This window comes from Pleurodeles waltl, chromosome 10, assembly GCF_031143425.1.
Source record: "Pleurodeles waltl isolate 20211129_DDA chromosome 10, aPleWal1.hap1.20221129, whole genome shotgun sequence".
NCBI lineage: Eukaryota > Metazoa > Chordata > Amphibia > Caudata > Salamandridae > Pleurodeles > Pleurodeles waltl.
The window spans coordinates 22,685,608-22,707,294 of NC_090449.1; the positions used below are offsets into that span (position 1 = coordinate 22,685,608).

At 44.2% G+C, this 21,687-nt stretch overlaps 1 protein-coding gene across 4 annotated transcripts in view; it reads left to right on the forward strand.

The window, feature by feature from the left end:
- The window catches only part of TAFAZZIN (tafazzin, phospholipid-lysophospholipid transacylase), a 51,528-nt gene extending 32,813 nt beyond the window's left edge, over positions 1-18,715 (forward strand). For 3 of the 4 annotated variants that reach the window (XM_069209495.1, XM_069209494.1, XM_069209496.1), the window contains exons 7-12: positions 1,079-1,135; positions 3,024-3,065; positions 7,658-7,720; positions 8,930-8,982; positions 10,790-10,867; positions 14,753-18,715. In XM_069209495.1, the coding sequence (XP_069065596.1) occupies positions 1,079-1,135; positions 3,024-3,065; positions 7,658-7,720; positions 8,930-8,982; positions 10,790-10,867; positions 14,753-14,854 (395 nt within the window). In that variant the 3' untranslated portion in view covers positions 14,855-18,715. The remainder of the gene's footprint in view (positions 1-1,078; positions 1,136-3,023; positions 3,066-7,657; positions 7,721-8,929; positions 8,983-10,789; positions 10,868-14,752) is intronic. The other variant, XM_069209497.1, reaches the window with a different exon arrangement.
- Positions 18,716-21,687: the final 2,972 nt, after the last annotated feature.

Genomic DNA, 21,687 nt, shown 5'->3' on the forward strand with positions numbered 1-21,687 from the left:
ACATCCAAAGGCTTGAAGTCTGGTCAGAGACACTTGTGTCATTCTTCAATCTCTTCTTAACTTTGAGCTGTCGGTGATGCTAACCAGGTTCATGGCAGCAAACCCAGCCACAAGGTGCCGAACCACTTGAGGGGCACCTGAAAAACCCTATGATTCGTTTTCAAGATGCTGACTTTTTTGTCCCCAATTATCTGACATACGACTGAGCCAAGATGTGCGCCAGGGCATCGGCGAGAATTAAAAGAACCTAGCTGTGAGTTTGAGGAAGTGCAAAAATGAATTTAACCAAATGACAACCATAGCAAGAGTACACGCTTTGCTACACAGACTTAAATTTTTTTTTGCTGCCTGTGTTAAGTTTGCCAGATTGTTGATCACCTTTTTTATCTTCTCGTTGCTATACACCCTTGTTGTAAACAACAGCATCCTATAGGAAAGTACCCTCTTTGTGGCATGTTTACCCCCACTTTTTGCCTGCTATCAGTATGTGTAGACTGTCTTCACTGGGATCCAGGTAACCAGGACCCCAGTGTTTGTGCTCTCTCTTCTAAATGTGGTTGCTTTGGTATCCTTTACACCCCACAATTGGCATACTGGTGTACACCTGTAAGTTCCTAGTACATGGTACTTTGATACCCAGGGCATTGGTGCCATCCATGGGAGCCCATGCAAACTGTGTCTGCAGGCCTGCCATTGCAGCCTGCATGAAAAGGTGCGTGCTCCCTTTCACTACAGGTCACTACACCAGATCACTGTGGGTCACCCATATGGTAGGCTCTTTTAACCCAAAAGAGCAGGGTGCAGGTTCCTGTGTGTGAGGGTACCCCTGCATGAGCAGAGGTGCCCCTACGAACTTCAGTTCCAATGCACTGGACTTTGTAAGTGTAGGAAAGCCTTTTTAGGCGTGTAGTGCAGTGGTTCCCAACCTTTTGATTTCTGTGGATCCCCACTTTAACATTAATGGAACCCAGGGACCCCCACTGAATCATCATGGGAATCCGGGGACCCCCGCCTGAGTCATTACTGGAAGCTGGGGACCTAATTTGTCAATATTTGTTCATATTTTTTAATTTTCTAGGCTCTCGCAGACCTCCTGAGAAGGCTTCATGGACCCCCAGGGGTCCCCGGACCACAGGTTGGGAACCACTGGTGTAGTGTCCATAGGTCACTCCTTGTCCATCTACCTAATGGTAACTCCGAACCTGGGCATGTTTGGTATCACTTCACATTCCACTATTTTAGTATAAGATTTGGCCCCCCCATAGGACCCTAACTATTTTTCAGTCTTTCTTGTCAATGCATGTTCCTATATGCTATTTCGTAATATTCACTGTATATATCTAATGTGTACTTACCTCTAGCTGGGGGACTCCCTATAAATAATCTAGTTCAGTATTACTATAATGAAGTACCTTTTACTTTTGTAACACTGTGTGGTTCCTTTCATGTGTGTTAAGTTGCTGTGTGACTATTGTGGTATTGCAGGGGCTTTGCATGTCTCCCAGATAAGTCTTGGCTGCTCATCCACAGCTACCTCTAGTGAGCCCTGGCTTCTAGACGCTGCATTCAATCACTAATAGGGCTGCCTGGATCAGGTATAAAGTGCAAACACTATAGTTGTCCACCACGCACCAGGCCAACTTCTCACACAGCCATTTACCAAAGATCTGAAGCCTGGTAGCTTTGACAGAGATTATAAAACTGACTGTCTCTGTGGAGCTTCAAAGCCTGCACCATGGATTACCACTGCCCTTTCGTTTAAGAGGTGGTTGAAGTAGGTTTTAGTGGTAAAATATTTTGTGGTCATATCTTGTTAGCTGTGTGAGTTAGACATTGCCATTTTTCCACTTCTTTAATCTGTGTCTTACAGACATGGTTCTTTAGTAGTGACAGTTAATTTTACACTGCATCTGGGACCAGCCTTCACACAGCCTGCAGGAGTAAAGCCTTGACTACACGACCACAACTACCACTGGAGATTTGTGCAGAGACAGGAAACTAGGGAATAATGTCTGATCATTGCAGGGCCGATATCTAGAATACTGGGCCCGAGCACTTACGGTATCACTTTAAAAATTCTAGGTGCTCCTTGAAGCCAAACTAAAATGTACAGAAAAGCTTTCCTTGCAATAGTGGGGGTGATGTTTACTAGGATTGATGTACACTAGCAGTGCTGGGTGTGGGGGAAGGTGCATGACAGCAGAGGGTGTTGCATGTAAGAATCCAGGTGCACTCAAATAGGCAGAGTGCTACAGATCAAGGTTAGAGTTCATTGACAACACTATATGGGTCTTGTCCATAGATGGGAGTTGGTGATGTGGCGCAAACAGCTGTAAGTTTACCTACAGATTGACTGGGCTACTTTAAATTAGAATTGACACCAGCTCTCGGCACAAATGCAGCCTGGACACCCTCAGAATAGAAATAAAGAAGGGCAAACAAGAAAATATCAAGCCAAATGGCCTCCTCCGTGTATGCACTTCAAATATGGAATGACATCTATGTGTCAAGCAGGGCCACCCCCCCATACATGCACCTAACCGTGCTCCAAGTTAGGGAAGAGGTGAGGACGCACCTCTTTAACAAACACTACATCATAACGAAATAATAGTTCAACTCCTCTTCCAGCATCCCCTTTCATTCACCTTTTGAATATAGCCATTCCTTTCACCTCTACAGAGCTCCTCCGCCTGTTGGCTAGGGGCGCGATGTACAAGTACCACAAACTTATATACTTACAAACAAATTAGTTGCACCGGCAAAGTTCCATTTAGTTAGTAGCACTGGAGCAGTGTTGCTGTTCAGGTGCACCCTACTGCCACCTGCTAGAATAGCATTGGTGCTGGCAGGCAAGGACTACGGTGGTTTTACACAGTTGCGTGGGTTTCACTCCTTGGACAACAAAGGGGTTGTTGGTCAGAATGAGGCTGACTGGATGCTTAGTTGTAGGACAGACACTGTATGCAGAGATATGTAATTTGCCCAGCTACTAAATATGTTTTCATTTTCTTTTGAATCTGCAGGAAAGGTGAACGTGAGCCAGGAGTTCATGAGATTGAAGTGGGGTGAGTGTGAGCAGCTTATGAGGACCATGGGTTGGGAGTCTCTCTGATCTGTTGAAGCATGTCTCTCACTACAAGCGAAGCGGGGAGGTTGGGAGAGGACTGTACGATGTGGTGGAGGGAACACCCTGTAAGACCCCACCTTCGAGTCTAGAAAGACCCCACGGTGTAGAGCTACACTGTACAGGTCTCTTGATCAGTTGGCGCAAGATTGGACTAGATCAGGACCAGGCTGGAAGAAAAATCAACTCTGGTAACATGTTCAAACATGCCCGCCACTGCAGCAGGCTGCTGCTAGAATAGACCCATTGGGTATGGCTAGAACATAGCAGTCCATCCTGAAAGCAGCCCTGTAACCATGAGCCTAGCAGGGAAAAATGCCAAAGCTGGAGGATGGCCAGTCTGGCTCGGCCTAGTGCCATAATATGTGCCATTTGAATGGAATGGATGATAGCAGCCCATCTTGCTCTCAACAGTACCCAGCCTCCATCCGGCAGGGCAATGCCAAAACTGCAGAATGGCCCGTCCGACAGCGGAGTAGGGACTAAAAGCCAGGGGTGGCCCCTCCATGCGGGCAGACAGGGGCAGCTTCTTCACGCGGGTGGAGGAGCGTTGCCCCTCCAAAATAATGCCCCCAGAATGGTAAGATAAAATGGTAATAAACTTTGATTATTATCATTTTATTTTTCAGCACCCCGTCCTGAACTGAGTGCCAGGCAGGACGGGGTGGGGCAATTGCTGCCTAGTGGCAGCAGGGAGCTGTGCACTTGTTTAATGTGCGTATGTCCCTTTGGCCGGCCATCTTGTGACAGCCAGCCTGACATGCGCACTTCAAACTTCTATCACCCAGGGTTAGAGAAAGCAAAGGCCCCCAGTGCTCTGGTGAGGGCTGAGTGAGGCAACTCCCACCATTCCTGACTCTGGTTTCATGCTGATTGCCAGCATGAAACCAGGGTCAGGATTGGCTTGTACAGTTTCCTGGGTCCCATGACCGTCAGAGCTGGGAGAGATGTGAGAGGAGAGAAGATCATCGTCGGGTAAGTGCCTTTTTAAAATTTTATTCTTATTGTATTATCTCCCCCTCCCCATTGTAAGCTAGACAGCCGCCACTGCTAAAAGCAAACCTGTATTGCACTGAGCGAGACAGCCTCCTTCTCTCCTGTGGATTTTGGGCATTGCTCTCCCAGACAGTTTTTAGGTCGAACCTAGGCAGCGCAAAAGTGCTGTCTCTCGACAAGTTGTAATCCACATCTGTGGGCTTGCACCACGCCCATCACATGAATTCATTCCTTGGCCTGCCTTCCCTTGATTTCGTTGGTAAATCCTTTGTTTGTCCTGCTTTGAGGTTTGGAAACTGACCCTGTTACATGGATTATTGAACAATCAGCCATATACCTTAGTGTGGCGCACTACTTTTTTTCTTTTGCCTCGCCACTTCGTGCTGTGTGACCGCATGTTGTTTCTTCCTTGGTTTGGGCATGCCGCTGTTCCTCTGTGGTGCCTGCGCACAAAGGCCGCACGCTAGAGGGGGGGTTATTATTATTATATATATTTTTTTTAAAGGGTTAATATAGCGCAACTCGATCGGAGGGGCGCTTTACATGAGGACGGGAAGTTTCATGTAGTGCAAACTTGATTGGAAGAGTGCTTTGCATGACTACTTGTAGTTTCATATAGCGTGACCTTGATCTGAGGAGCTCTTTACGTGAGTACCACTTACATACAAATTTAGCAGTTGAAAAATATACAAACTGAAGCATTTAAAACAAAACAAAAATCCTCAAAAGGGCTCTCCTGGCACAGCGGGAGAGCCGATGCTACAATATTCACTGCACTCTGGAAACTCGCCCATAATGCTTTGCAGGGCATTTCTTTTTTAAAACGTTTTTGCTCATAACTCATCTTGTGGTGGTCTTATGACAATGGGACCAACACCGAACTGCTCAGCGCGAAACTGTATTTCTGTCTAGGTCTTCTCTGGGTCACCACTCTAGGTTAGGGGGACCATAAAATAATAACCTCTCCCACCATTCAATGTCTTTTAAGCTCTCTCATGGCTGGAACATTTGTTTTACAGTTGGGAGTAGTTTGTGTCTTAAGGGCCTTGTTTGAAATAGTATTGCAGTAGGCCTGCTAGGCTAGGCAGAAAATGTATAAAGTACTACGGCCTCTACGGGTTATATATATATAAATATATACACTACATTACTTTCTTCCATTCTGTTTTAATGTAGTTAAGCCCTCTGGGGGCTGACTATATGGTTACGTGGCCATGTTTCTTACAACTGCTATTTTAGTATGGTGTCCTCTAGGGGCTGTTCTGAGCATGAGATAATGCAATATTCGCTGCACTCAGAAACTTGCCCGTAATGCTTTGTGGTGCATTTAATGTTTGAAAACATTTTTACCCATAACTCCTACGCCCAACACCAAACCGTTCAGCATGACGCGCTCTTTCTGTCTGTGTCACTACACTAGGTTGGGGGGGTGGGAATTATATTATAAAAAATATAACAAATAATGGCAATATTTTCATTTTTGCTGCAGATAGAGGAAGAAGGTAAATGGAAGTGCTTTAGTTATATGCAGGGCAACTGGAATTATGTGGCAGAGAGAACCAAATTATGTGACAGGGTTGACTAATTTATGTGGCAAGAAAAGTCCAATTGTGCATTTACAATGCCAGTAGCTCTAACACAAGCAAAAGTGAGAACTATTGCAGTGCAAATGCTTTTTGTGAATGAGGCCTCCTGATTTACATTATAGCACAGTGATCTAAATCTATTAGTTTAAAAAACTGTTGTTTTTCAGAATAAGCAGTTCTGAAAAGACATATATGAAATATTCTAAGAATCTGCCACTGCGCCCAAGAGGTCTTCTTTCTCCAAAGTAGAGAGTAGCTAACACTGTGTGTTCATGGGCAGCTTCCTCATGCCTGCTTTCAGCACCCCCTCCCATAGAAGTGCAGTTGGAGCCCAGGCCTGTTGGAGTTTGTTATGTGTGCACCTAACTTGCTCAGCACTGACTCTCTTCACACAAGGGACCGCTTCAGGTTGCTGCTACCCATTTCCCTCTCTCCATCCTACTCTGGAGATATACCCACAAGGAGAACTAGTTGAAACAGTATCTAGGGAAGAACTCTGCAAACCATAGTATGTGTGAAGCATCCCACATTGGTCCATGTTCTGCTAGGCACTAGACTGGGGATATAGTAACCCTGAGTTCATTGTTTTGCAGCAGGACATAAGACTAATGGGCTCAGGACCCCAAATGCAGAGTAAACGTATACATTTCTAGCTAATAAACTGTGCTGCACCTTTGTTGGTCCGTCCTGATTGCTAAATGTGAGTAGAGGTTTACAGGGTGGATGCATAACTGAGGTGTTGGAATATCTCTTTCTCTCATAATGGCATATGGACACTGTATGAGGGCTGAGAGAGATGGATTTCTCTTGTATCAGTCAGTATTCCTATATGGCCATTACAATCTAACCCTGTGTGGATACTCCTCCATCCATATGGGAATTAGTTTAGGTATGAGAGAGATACAGTCAAGGCACCTAAATTAAACATTGCATTCTATAAATAATTACTATGTAAGACAATGAGGGCTATGTGAGACAGATCAAGTGTGGTACGTGTGGGTCTTGTAGAACAACAGGCATCCCACCTGTCCTGCATACCTGATATTAGACAAAGGCAGTCCTGTCCAGCCTAAATTTAACAGTGGTGGTCCACCCAGCAAATGTTGTTAAGGGAGATTCTGGGTCCTGTCTAATATTAACAATGACCGAGGTGGTCTGTCTGGCAAAGATAATATATTGGAGGACCTGTGTTATGTCTAAATGTTAACAGTGACGGAGGTGTGCAATCCAGCAAAGTCCTGTGCAGAGAGACCCCGCATTGTGCCTAAATGTTAACAATGACTGAGTGGGGCCATCTAGCAAAGATTTGTCATGGGGGGGGCCTCTGTTCTCCCTAAAAGTTAACTTTGAGGGGGGTAGGCCATCTGGCAAGAGATGTACTGAAAGACACTCTATGCCCTTCCTAACTGTTAGGATGCTGGGTTCTGAATTGGTACATGGGGACAGGTAGGTACCTTAGTTAGGGAGGTCAAACAGTCTCTGTTTGGTCTGGGACTCCACAGACAATGATACTGTAATATTGCTTGAGTTATTACAAGTAAGTGAGGGCAGTGACTACATGATTTACTTATGAATACACATTTTGTGAACCATGTCATACAACTCACTGTCGTCACATCAAATGTGATATTACATTTTGTAAATTTGCAAGCATTGGCTATAAATTGAGCGTGTTTCAAGGGCCTGACAGTTTCCTCACTTATTTGTAGACTTTGGAATAAGTCGGTACCCATGAAATACCACAAGGGCTGGGCAGGGTCATTCACATGGGGAACCCCAGCCTGGCATGTGACTGACTCTTTTCAGTACCAGAGGCTCTGGGTCTGTCACGAAGACCCTAATGACCTTACCGGTGACACCTTTCTGCTCACTCTAACTCGTCCACGAATCCCTGCTCCACTTGTACACATGCCACAGTCTGAACTCTGCTCTGTCTCTTTCCTCCTACAAGGTATCGGCCGATTGATATCCGAATGCACACTTCACCCCATCATCCTGCCTCTGTGGCATGTAGGTAAGAACTGTGTGTGTGTAAAGGTAACAGATGGCAAAGAAAACAAAGTACATAACAGTGACTCACAAAGGATAAGCTTGAGGAACATGGATTTTAAAGTTGGAGACCAAGAAGGGTCTCTGGATGCAGTAATAGAAATTGCAATAGTCTTAATTAGATGATCGCATTGGTCATTTTTCTGCCATTAATTTCCATGACCATAGCTGTGTGCATGTTTAACTTTGTTTTTGTTTCACTGACTTTTTGCTGCAGTTTCTGAAAAACTCTGTGGTTTCTGAAATTCTTCTTCTTTTACTCCGATAACATAAAAACCTCAGTGCCCAGTTTACCTAGAAACCTGCAATAATGAGTGAAATGTTGCCATAACTGACAGGAGCCAGGGATTCCTCATTACTTCTCTCCCCCCACAGGAACTTTACGTGTTGTATATTTAGTGCAATAGGTCTTGGTCCTGCACCAAACGTGGTTGTAATTCATTTGTGAGCTCATCCCCAACTCATTTCTTACTCTGCTGTAACTCCGTTTCAGTTGCTTGAAATTAAGCCCCCCAGTGCAGCTGTACTTTGTTTTGATTCTGATACACATGTGAGTGGCACATTGATGGGGCCTGTTGAGAATGTGATCAGTCACAGGAGTGTGGGCTTTGCTGTGTGGGCCTTGGTCACCAAGCCTGCAGCTCTGTGCACACTGTGCAAGAATCTGGCAGCATACAAGTTCCCTCTAAAAGACACCAGGGGCTTGGTAATCTGGTGGTCCTTCAACTGCCTTTTAAAATACCCAAGACAGAGCAACACTGACATGGTTCTGTGGTGAACTGAACATTTAACCCTCCTTATCCTTTCATGAAAAGAAACCTTGACTACATGTTTTGCCACTAACGTTTAGAGCACATCAGCTGTGTGCTGACTTGGGTAGATCAGAGCTACATCCATGTTTGTACCAGTAAGAAGGAGAGCATGGTAGCATGTTATGTGACTGGTTGCTGTTGGGCAGAGCACGCATGGGCCGAGAAAAAACTAGTGACACCTTAGAGAGAAAATAATGGGACCTTTCATGCAAATATTATTTTTTGTCTCCTAATTCTTCTTATCTCCAAGATATTTGAATTGTGAAAGGACAGTCCCTGGAGACACTTAATTGGGGAATGGTGCTTATATCTATACATTTGGATTACTAATGCTTTGTCCTCTCATTTGTTTCCACTGACAGGAATGAGTGACGTCCTTCCCAACGATCCTCCCTATGTGCCTCGCTATGGGAAGGTGAGTAGCTTCTTCTTTTCTATTCCCTTGTTTTTATCCTTTTTCCCCCCATCTTGCTGTGAAAATGTTAGTCTTTCCTCTCTTTCAGTGCTCTAGTTGTTCCACCAGCTCGCTGTAAGCAAAAACACTTTCCAATCCATTCCGCAAAAACACTTTACCATCCTTTCCGCAAAAACACTTTTCCCTCCTTTGCGTTCTCAGTTTTGCTTCCTTTTACATCCTCACTTTGATGCCCCTCCACCGTAGGGGGCAGCAAAGTCTTTCCTCCCTTTCCATTCTTAATTCAAACACCCAGCTTGATGTAACGGGTAAGTCTTTCTTCCATTTCTTTTTTCACTTTATCCGCAATGGGCGCTTCACCATTCCTCAATACCCAGCCTTTCTTCTCCTACAGCTCTCTATGGGCTGATGGATATGTCTTCTTTTTCTGTACTGTTGTTTAACCCTACCTTACAATGAGTCCCCCACACCCTTTCCGTCACCCCACCTTCCATCATCACTTTTGTTCCTGTAGAGTTTTGCCAAGAATCGTACAGTAAGCTACTTGTAATGCTCACACTGCACAGTTTATTTCCTGTGCTCTGTAAGGGGAGGTAGGTGCCCTCCCTTCCATCCTTGTGGTGTTCCTTCATTTCACTGGGAGCAGATGAGTCCTAATTTCATAACTATGTTCCTTCAGATTCTGAGGGCAGTTGACTTTTTCTTACTTTCAGGCATGACTTTTCTTCAAACGTCTGACTTGTATCAATAGATTTCTCTTCACTCTTTCCATCCCTGCTTCATTTCTTATATTACTATGTATATCTTTTTTTCATTTTCCTCCCCAATTTTGTTCATCTGCTCAAATAGCTCACTTAGGGTCAATGAATCTGTTCACCCGTTTGATTCTTTGATCGCCTAACTACAACTCCTGTCTGTCCTGGTGCAATGACCAGAACTGGCTATGTAAATTAAATAATGAACTTGCCACTAAAACGTGCTGCAGTCTGTGACCTTACTCTGACCCCTTTAAGTCTTACATACAGATAGCTTTTATCTGTCTGTCTATATTGGATTGGTAAATTCAAAGTAAACAAAAGATGGCTACAGTAGTCTCATGACACCTACGTGCCGAAACATGCACACTTATAAGTCCTGAAACTGGACCACATCAATCGCATCAGTTCCCTTTTTCTCATATTTCTTAATGTACTGCTTGAAGATGGGCATCTTAAAATACAAAAGAAATATTAATAAAATTACCACTGCAATATTACACATATATGCACCTGCAAGGTGACATAATTGCACTGCTTTTTTCCCCAGTACTATTAATCATCACCAACACAATCTTTTCTTCTTCTTGCAAATTATATTTTACATTGGCAACATACATTGACAGAGCCAGAAGGTTAGAAAAGTCTTTCAAAGGATCAACCTTTTTGGCTTTGCTAATGCTGGTTTCCAAGACCAGCCGGAACACACATTTGTACAATTCTAGTCCTGTTGCACAGCTCTGACTTGGCTACAAGAGTGAAGTTTTGTGCACAAGTTTTGCTTTGGTTCAACACTTTTATGTTTTGTTTCCATGCACGTTTTGCTTTCAAGCTAAATTCATATCTCAATAGATGCATGCTGTCTTGATGCAAAAACCCATTGTCCATGTGTTTGTGTATTGTTGTTTTTTTCTTTGTGTGTGTTATGGTTCTGTTTGTTTTGTGCTTCCTTCTCTTGCGTCTTTGTTGTTCGCAGTGCTCCTTAGGTGCAGGAGGACAAGTTCCTTCAGCGTTATCATCCCCGCCTCACCCAGTGTTTCTTTTCTTGGCAGCGGATCACGGTGCTCATCGGGAAGCCATTCAGTGCCATGACGTTGGTGGAGCGCTTGCGGTCAGAAAATAAGTCAGCTGTGAGTATCCATGCATCATGTTTGCATTGCTTTTTTCTCTCTCCATAGAGAGAGAGCAGGAAGAGGGTCTGATGCATCCTCTAGGGACAGCTAGGTTTGGTGCCATCTCATCCCCTCTTGAAAGTAAGGTTGGTCTGTTCCTGGTCCAGCCTTGCCATGATTGGTTTACCGTGTGGTGTACAGAGTCCCAACAATATAGCAAATAAAAACAGACCTAATGTTCAGAATTCTTCCAATAAAATCACATGGGCAAATAAGCAACCCTCCCTCAGCCTGGAAGAGATCCATTGCCAATCTCCCAAAGACAGCAACAAGTAACGTGCAAATGCTCATTTACAACATAAGTGTCTGTCGTTCCTGGGCTGGGAGGGTTGGTCTTTTACCCATGTTGTGGTCTTTAACTTCTTCAGAAGAGTAAAATGAGTGCTAATGTCATACAACCAGCAGAAAGTTCCAAAGTGTAATTGCAGCAGTGACTTTTTAACTCTGGGACTAACCAACCAAAGAAGACCTTTGCTTCTTGTTGCTGCACACTCTCCGCAGGCCTAGCTTTGGCGCCAGATAAGTGGAAGTGCGTCAAAATATCCGGTACTCTCATTTAAGCAGAATCTGATAATCCAGAGTTGGCAACTGTGAGGAAACAAGAGTGTAGGATATATAATCGTACTTGAGTGGTCTACGGTAAAGTGAGCAGCAACATGAAACATGATCCTGCGGGGCAAAGGTGCTGCCATCATTAAACCCAGCAGTGTTCTCATACGAGGCAGCATGCGTGCCTCTCTCACATATTGCAAGTCATCAAGAGTTATAAGCAACCTGATTCCATAAGGAAAGGCTACTAGTACTGTGCGAGCTGGGCATTCTTTGGAACTTAGTGTCGAAATGAAAGTCTCAGATCAAGAACAAAGCCAAGGCATTAGCTGACTCAATCAGAGTTAGAATAATGCCTTTGCTGATGAACACAAAATTTTATTGGCATCTTGTCCTTGTCACTAGAAACAAAAGTAAATTGGTTGAGGGATTGAGATCAAAAGTCTTTTAAAACACAAAGGCAGTTGGGATCGGTTGTCACATAAGGAGCAGTGGAATTTGAAGTCATCCAAAGGTTGCGGCTGTCTTATATCACATCCAAGAGCACCGGAATGTCATGTTCTCATCAAGAGTTTGAGGGGGTGTGATATAACATCTTTGAGCAGGGCTTTGATATCATCGAGTCTGTGGGGCATGATATAACATCCGTGAGAGATATGATTTGATATCATCATCAAAAAACTGTGGGGTATAATATAACAGACATGAGAGGTAGGATTTGATATTATCATCAAGAGTTTGAGGGGGTATGATATAACATACTTGTCCAGTGGCTTTGATATAATCATGAAGAGTTTGTGGGGTATGATATAACATCTGTGAGAGGTAGGATTTGATTTTGTCTTCAAGAATCTGTGGAGTATGATATAACATCCATGAGAGGTAGGATTTGATATCATCATCAAGAGTTTGAGGGGGTATGATATCATCAAGAGTCTGGGGTATAACATCCGTGAGAGGTAGGATTTGATATCATCAAGAGTTTGAGAGGGTATGATATAGCATACCTGAGCAGTGGCTTTGATATCATCATGAAGAGTGTGGGGTATGATATAACTTCTGTGAGAGGTAGGATTTGATATCATCATCAAGGGAGTGAATGAGTATGATATAACATACTTGAGCAGTGGCTTTGATATCACCATTAAGAGTCTGTGGGGTATGATATAACATCCGTGAGAGGTAGGATTTGATGATATCATCAAGAGTTTGAGAGGGTATGATATAGCATACTTGAGCAGTGGCTTTGATATCATCATTAAGAGTCTGTGGGGTATGATATAACATCTGTGAGAGGTAGGATTTGATGTCATTGTCTAAAAACTTTGTGGGTGACTGATATTACATCTGGAAGAATGTGGGCTTGTTGTTTGCATTGAGAGACTGTGTGGGGGTCTACTTGGACATCCAAAAGTAGTGTGGTTTGGTGTCACCGAGAGGCATTTGAGTTTGTTATTGAGAGTCTGGGGTGGTCTGGTAGCACATCCAGGAGTGCTGGGGTTTGTCATTGACACTGAGAGGTTGTTTGGGGGTCAAATATTGTTTCTAGAAGTTGTAGGGTTTTATGTTGTCATTGAGAGGCATTAGGTTTCAATGTCATCATTTAGGGGGCTGTGAGGGTCTGACGTCACACCTAGAGGCAGTGGGATCTGACATCACATCCTGAAGCAGCGGGGTCTGACATCACTTACAGAAGTAGTAGTGTTCGATGTCATGGTCTAGAGGCTTTTAGGGTGGGTATCATGTGCAGAGACACAAGAGTCCGATATCCCATCCAGAAGCTGCAGGATTTTGATATTACATCCAGGAGCAGTTAGGTTTGATGTGATGGCCAGGAAGATTGTTTGGATGCTACGTCATAGATTATATAAATAAGGGAGCTGGCTTTCTGAGCATGGGGGCAGAATGTGGGAACTCTAATGAGCTTGTATGAGTCCTTCTTATGCTGCACCACGCTGGCCTGTTATCACCCACAAGGCAAAACACAGGGCAGCGCTTGGAGGCTACCAGGGTGGCAACCCAAATGCATTTTTATGAGTCCTTCTCATGCCACACCGGGCAGGTCTGTTATCACCCCCAAGGTACAACACAGGGCAACACTTGGGTGTTATAAAGAATAAATGAGGAATGCTGCAGGGAAAACAAGATGATGTCAAAAGACTTGTGATGTAGTCACCACCCTGACCATACCGGAGTTCCAGAGGGTCCGCACCTGTGTACCTTGACTTGCTAGCAAGGGTCATGCTTCCTGCAAAGGAGCCACAGCCTTGGAAGATCCCCAGTAGATCGATGGGTCTGACTGCACGCTACAGCGTGCCAACATCACGGAGTGGAGCTTGTAGCTGGCAGTGAAGGCCAAGCCTCTGTACCTTGAAGCAAATATCACAGGACTCTCCAAGGGGGGCAGCTGCAGCAAGCAGCTCCATCCCAGTGGAGAATGGCAGTGCAATGCTACCGCCAATCAGATTGGGACAGCAAGTTCCTTTACAGAGTCTCCGAAACTTCTCTAGTGAGCTGGACTTGAGAGGGATGGGGGATTGTGTGACAGTTCGGGACATCAGTAGTATTCAGTCTGGGGAGGTCTGTGAAGGTTGTCCCTCCATGCCGTCTCAATCGTGAATTATTACCTCATCCCAGCTCCTAAAATTTGGTGTGCAGTCCAACAGCAGATATCCCCAGCAATGGAAGTCATCTCCCATGCTGTGCATGTACAATAAATCTTCTGTTGGCCATAGGGTACCTTCCTGATTGTTAACCAAATACATTCCAGGGTTCTATTCCAAAGGATGTGCTAAAAAGCCGGATTAGAGCGCTTTTGGTTTGCTTAAGCAAGTTGTAGTCTTGGGGTTCTGTAGAACTGCAGTTTTCTATAGCCTGTGCAAACAGCCTGTGACGGGGACACAACAGCCCAATGCCTTTTATGACAATGTCAGTCTGAAAATATTCAAAGTGGCCATTTTTTTCCATTTTGGCATCTGCTTAGCACACATTCAGTCAACACTATAGTTTATTTATCGTGTGAATACATTGAAAATAATACACAAAAGCACGTTCTTCAAGTGGTCACATCCTATTAATTGTACAAAATAAAAATTAGTTTTTTGTAGTGCAAACATCTTCCATAATTTGATGAACCATCGTCCTGCTAATCATTACTCCTAAAAAGTTAGTTGATTGCTTTAAAATGTGCTATGTTGGCCCTTGCTGACTCTCCCTTTGGACAAATGCTTTGGTGGGTGTGTGGGTCACACTGATTCCCCATGTGAATCCTCTGTATTTTATCCCCCTTCCTAGGTGGAGATGCGGAAGGCTGTCACTGACTTCATCCAGGAAGAGTTCCAGACATTGAGGCTTCAGGCGGAGTCCCTGCATCAGCACTTCCAGCCACACAGATAACAGGAGGACCTGTAGCCCAGGAGTTACTTGTGACCTGAAATACCTGGCACCTCAAAGATAACCTGTACTGTAGCAGCAACTTGCACCTCAGAAATAGTCCACACCCCAGAAATCACCCGCACCCCTAAATTAACCTACCGCACAGAAATTATCTGTGCCCTGTGAATAATTTGCACATCTGAGCTAATCTGCACTCTGGAAATAATCCATGCCATGGAGGTGGTCGTCACTTGCAGGTGCCACCCAGAAATTTACTGGACTCAAGTTGGAACCTGCATTAATGAGATAAACTGTGCCCTGGAGCTAACATCCACCTTGATGTTATCCGTAACCCCAAAGACCATGCTCGAGACATTACCGACACCTGAAGGTGACCGACAAGGACAGAGAAGGAGCTGGAGGATGTGAGACATGGCAGCAGGACAGACTGAATTCCAAGGCACAGGATGAGCCTGGAGAGAGTAATGATATCCAAGACTGAGAGTGCAAGGTACACTCAGTGATCCCAGAGATAGTACTGATGTTGAGGACTGGTGGTTCATGGTACACTGGAGGATCCGAGAGAGAGACAGTCCTGATGTCGAAGACTGGGACTGCATTGTACAGAAGATGATCCTAGACAGAGACAGTCCTGATGTCCAAGACTGAGGGTGTATGGTACATTGGATGCTAAAGACTCGATACATGTCTCATAGAACAGACGGTGTCAGACGAGGGAGGGAGCATGATGGAATGCATCGTGGAGGCTTGTGGTAGTATACACAGCAGAGAATAGTCACTGGTAGCTGAGAGTGGTGCTTATCATGCATGTGATCCTGGTGGGTGAGAGAGAGATGTCTGCTTTCTTAAACTGTGTGTGCTCCACTGTCTCTGTCAAGACCCCTGAAATCAGCGCATCATGATTTTCAGGGTGTGCAAAGTTTGCTGCAGTCGCATCTTGGGAGTATACGCTGCGCTTACACAGCCGGCCGAACAGACATGATAAATATCGCTCTGATGCTGGCTGCAGATAGTAGAGTGGTCCCTAACATTGCATGAGTGATGCAGGCCTCGAATTTAGATAGCAGAGATGTCCCACATATTGAATGATTCACAATGGCACTGACCTCAAACAAATAGTTATCACTCACATTGCATGAGCTCTGCTGGCTTTGCCTGCTCAAAATAATGTTCAATTTGTAAATTTCAAATCATGATAAATGACAGTAACTCCAAATCTGTCTGTCTGTGCCAGCTCAAAATCATAGCTCACTGCGTTAGCTCCAAGTTACAATTGGTGACGCAAGCTAAAAATCTTATCTGTTCCTACCATCTCCAAATCATGATCATTGAAACAATTTAAAACCACATTTCAATTTCCACCATGAAATCATGTTAAAAAACATCAGCACAATTCACATGTAATAACCCAAGCTCAAAATCACATCCCCAGATGTCTCACAATCAATGGCGCCAATCAAAATCACAGTCGGTGAAGCAACCTCAAAAATCACCATGGGGCATTCTCCAATCAGAATTAATGACGCCAATCAAAATCACAATCGGTGAAGGAAGCTCAAAATCACCATGACACATTCTCAAAATCAGAATCAGTGATGACAATCAAAATCACAGTCAGTGAAGCGAGCTCAAAATCACCATGCTGTTTTCTCAAAATCAGAATCTGTGACGCCAATCAAAATCACAATCAATGAAGCAAGCTCAAAATCACCATGACACATTCTCAAAATCATAATCAGTGATGCCAATCAAAACCACAATCAGTGAAGCAAAATCAGCATGGCACATTCTCAAAATCACAATGATGGCAGTCAAAATCACAATCCATTATGTAGGGTCAAAATCACAATAAATTACGCTAATTAAAATCACAATCATTGACACCGGGTCAAAAACACAACTAATGGTTACAAGTGTTTGAGCTCAAAATTTCAATCAATTGCCCACTTCAGAATATTGGCTCATGGAGTCAAATCACAATCACGGTCAGTGGCACCAGCTCAAAATCATTGACTCCAGATCTAAACCACAGACAGTGACACCCATTCCAAAGTGAAATTCCACAACAGAGGGTCAAAATCATTGCTAATGAAGCTAGGTGATCAATAGTTCCCAAAGCACCAGGTCGTAATCATGACATATGAACATGACCACATTCGGCCTCTAGGTGACTATAAATGACAGCCTTTGCAGCATTGAGCCTCTCAGTGACCCAAAGATGACAGCCCTCCCCACATTTGGCGTTTTAGTGACCCCTAAAGAACAGAATGGTCACATGCAGCTTGTCATTACCCACTATCAAGGGCAGACTGACCACATTCAACTTTTTTTCTGGCACACAAAGCAGGCCAGGTTTTGAGTTCCCTAAGCTAAGTGTCTGGAGCAGGTATGGCTGCACCTTATAAACATGTTACTCGCACATGAAGTAGACCAGGCACTGACTCCTCTAAGCTTCTTACTGGCCCATGAAGCAGGCCAGGCACTGACTCCTCTAAGCTTCTCACTGGCCCATGAAGCAGGCCAGGCAGGGCAGAGACTTCCCTAAGCTTCCTGCTGGCCCGTGAAACCACAGGCCAGGCTGTGAGTTTCGTAAGCTTTTTTCTTGCCCATGACTTTGGCTTTCTTTAGCCGACATTCCTAAGCTTCTTCCAGCTCTGAAAGCTAGTTCAGTTGTGTCTTTCCTAATCTTTTCTTCTACCCTCAATAACCGGTTAGATTGAGGTTCTGGTTTCCAATTTTCACTTCCGTTTGAGAAACCATGATCTTGCCTTCTTGCTTATAGTGACATAAGACATGAGTTGTCCCTCAAAATATACCTATTGTAACTCTGAGTTTGCTACTAAGCAGGCTCTGATCTTGTGTGCATGCACACATAGTGATCTGGTGTACTCCACTTCTGAGTGGAGAAAGCCTTAACAAGATTATACTGGTCACAGAGTCCCAAGAACAAGTCAAAAGTTAGAGGGGTCTGGATTCTGATTAGCAAACTAGGGAGATGCTCCCAAATTGATTCCTGTACTAAACAAGTGAGAGAATTATTGTCAGTGAATGAAATAGTTTTTTTTTTTTCAAGAATAGTTCTTGAAAGAGGGAGGACTTATCACTGTAGATCTGCAAAGCTGATTTCCCCTTTGGAAGATTATGCCACATGCTAGCTGTCTTTGAGTCAGTTAGGCTTGTGTAGAGACCACATAATTGGAACCTGAGAGTAGAGTGCATCACATGTCATGGATAGGTCTGGTGATTTTGACTAAAGAAGATTGATCAGTCTACTAGGTTCTCCATTTATGAAAATCATTGGCAGCACATACACTGTTTTAATCTGAAATAGGACATGGGGCCAGATGTAGCAAGTAGTTTTGCCCATTATGTGTCTATGGGAAAATGTGTTCGTACATATGGCCCATGGCCTCATGCAGTGTTTTCATGATTACACATCCATCTGAAGTTTCTGACTTTTTTCCCATTTGGGGAGATTCTGGGGCTGCCTTGTTAGCGGGTAATTTATAGAAGGCCAGTCTCTTTTTGCAAAGAAAAAAGTTGTTTTAGTAGAACTGTATGCAGTGAGATTGCCTAGGGTAAAAGGTAGCGATGCATGTGTGAATGAAAGTTTTGTATTTAATTGCACAGGGCTGCTGCCTTAGGGCATGTGCACCTAAGATAGCTTGATGACCCCTGTTATAGAGAGTATGTCTTGGTAGACCCATCCACCCCTTTGGACTTGGCCGCAACCTCTCTGGCACACAATGACCACTGGGGCTTGGGTGAATCTGCCACCCGGCCAGTCCTTCTCCCCTGATGGGCCTTTTAATGTTATTTTGATAAACTAATATGATTTTTCAATAAAAATCTTAAACTAAAGGTACACTCCTGTGAAATTCATTTCTCAATTTGTTCAGTGTTATAAGATATCCATATATGTTTTTGCATGTATAACTTAATCTGTTTGTTCTTTTGCAAATATACAATGTACAGGTGGTTAGGTCACCAGCTGGGAGTGTTCGCGACTTACATCGTTATGTACTCTGCAGCCACAGGTTTGAATGCCAGCAAGGCAGACTTGTTTTCCCTTCAAATGTTAATATGACAAGTGCACGTTTGGTTATTAACAATTGCAAAGAAAATTGGTCCATAAGAAGTGCTTTGGCAAAACCACTATGTATACTAGGCTTTCATTCATATTATTTTGGGTATTTTTTCATTTCATGATTGAATATATGTGAATCTTGATATCAACACAAGACCTAGGTTGGGCACATACATTGCAAGTTGTTTCCTTTAAAGAAGTCTCTAGTCTTGAGATATCTTGTGATTACTCCTGGATTCTCGCAATGCACCAGGTCAAACAATCCACCTCAGATTGTTTTTTCTGCCATTAGATTCAGAAGTTCATCTCAAGCAAAAGGGTAATTGAGTTACAAAGGAGAACAGTTCAGCTCCTGGCATCAGATTTCCAACACAAGGCACTGAAGGACTCATCTTTCCCGTTGTGACTTTGCATTCGAGTCGGACTGGTTTTAATCAAAGACCGGCTCATGTGAGAATGACTCTTGGTGGGATGGGTTATGGAGTATGCCCTTCCAGCTTTGCCTATGATTCTAAGTTTCTGTGGTTGGACCATCATTGAGCACATAACCTGTGTTTACCTCAGCTCCACAAGGATCTGAGTTGCACTCCCTGTAAGGGTATCAGGAACAAAATGACAATTAGATGCAAGAGGGAGCGTTGCTGAGCACACTATAGGATACAGCAACAGGTACCATCCGACTGAACGCACATCTTTAAATCTGAGAGTCACGAGGGAAATTACTTGGCGGTAGGAGGTACCTCTAGCATACCACCTGGTCAAGTAGAGGAAAGTCCCAACAACATTTCCTCAAATGACTCCGGCAAAGAGGAACAAAGGCATTCTGGAGGAAGCCTGCATTGAGGACAATGTCGACCCCGAGAATACCCATACTTCCTCCTGTACACCAGGAATGACTCTCGGGTTCAACCTTAAAAAAGGTAATGCATGAAGACCAAAAACCGCTCTCAACTGAGCAGGACATCAAGCCCGGAGATTCAAGTCAAATGGCCTGACACTCTGCTTCAGCCGCTATCACTGAGCCTGTTCAGCACTAAGAGATGCCTTTGCTCCAGAGAAGCCTTGGGCTAAAGGCTCCAAGCCTGGAGCTAAAACCACACCTGCAAAGCCTAAAATATCAAGCTGACACCTTCAGCAATTAATTCAGTTAAGAAGCAGAAACCAAGAAAGCTCTTGACTCCAGCCTTGGTGTCAAGTTAATCCACACCACCAATAGAGCTCCCAGAGCTGCTGGATGGTAGACAGAGGAAAGTCAACCTACATTCAGCAGTGAAGAAAATGTTGACATTGCCTCTTCCACCATAGGAGCCAGGCCCCTCACTCCTCAGAAAGAAAATGCTCACATTGAAGAAGGCTATAGCTAAGGAGATACAGGAATATTCCATCTCCAAGAGCAGGAGTCAGACCTGTCCTGCATTACAGCCACCACTTCCAAGTCCAATTCACTACAATGTCCACAAAGATCATAATTCCCACAAGTGTCTGTACACAAACATACACTGTCTATGACAGTATGACATTCAGGATCCATATGATGAGCCAGTTCCACCGCCTTGAGGGGATGTTTTGTGTGAAGATTATAAAGTGGATCCTCGCGATGATGCCATCCCATAATGGTATCCTGTTAAGGCCTCACCGCTGAAAATGCAACAGCATCCCATGCTATGTTAGTAAAAGGGCAGCAGAACACCACAAGATGAAGTTGTATGGTGAGGAGGACCTTTTGCTGGAGACCCTGTGAAAGATGAAAGATCAGTACAGTTCCTTCCCATGCTGCTTTGTAGCACGACAGTGTGTGCAGGGAACTTTAAGGACCCAAAGGAGACCAGGGTACTTACTCGCATGGTAGAAAAAAAAGTACCAAGCTACCTCTACGGACCCAATTTATATAAGGGGTCATGTTCCCCCAGATTTGCTGGTGCTATACACAGCTTGCAAACAAGAATTTGCACAAGGAACAGGTGATGCGCCCCCCCCCCCCCTGACATTGAAAGCCGAAAGATGGTTGCCTATAGGAAACATGTTTTTGAAGGGGCAGCAAGACAGTGGAGTTAATTTAGTGGATTTCCTCTCAGGTACGATAGTTATCATTGAGAGGAGAGGGAATGAGTGATTAAACACCTTCTGGAATAAAAGAAAAAGAGCCAGAGAATTAGTGTGGGGGGGGGGGAAACTGTCTCCAATACCAATATGAGATGCATGTTTGATGCAGTCGACACTGCCTCACAAGAAGTCAGCCCCAACATCATCCTGTGTGTATTGGGGTTCCGTCCTGAGGTCCAGCAACACCTAATCAGTGTTCCACTTGATGGGAAACACCTCTTTGGACCTCGGGTAGACACGGCACTAGAAAAAAAAATTAAGAAAGATACCAACACTGCTAGGTCCATGGAGGCATTACATGTATAACCTGCTAAGCCTGTGTTTTGGCATCAACAGACACAGGAGTGCAAAGGCTGCCACACCACTGCAGTGGTCAGGCTTACAGCTGCATCAGTCCTACCAAAAAGGGCAAGCTCAAACGTCCTATCCACAGGGAGACGTTTGGGGCAAATAACATGGGAGTGATAGAGGTGGCTCTGGAAAGGGCTTCTCCACCTCAAAACAGTGACTTACCACTGATCCCCCAACCTGATCACATTACAGCAGTAGGGGAAGAGAATATGGTTATTGCTTCCAAAATGGGGGGGAAATAACCTGACACGAGTGGGTCCTTCCTGTGAAACAGAAAGGAAATTGCTTGGAG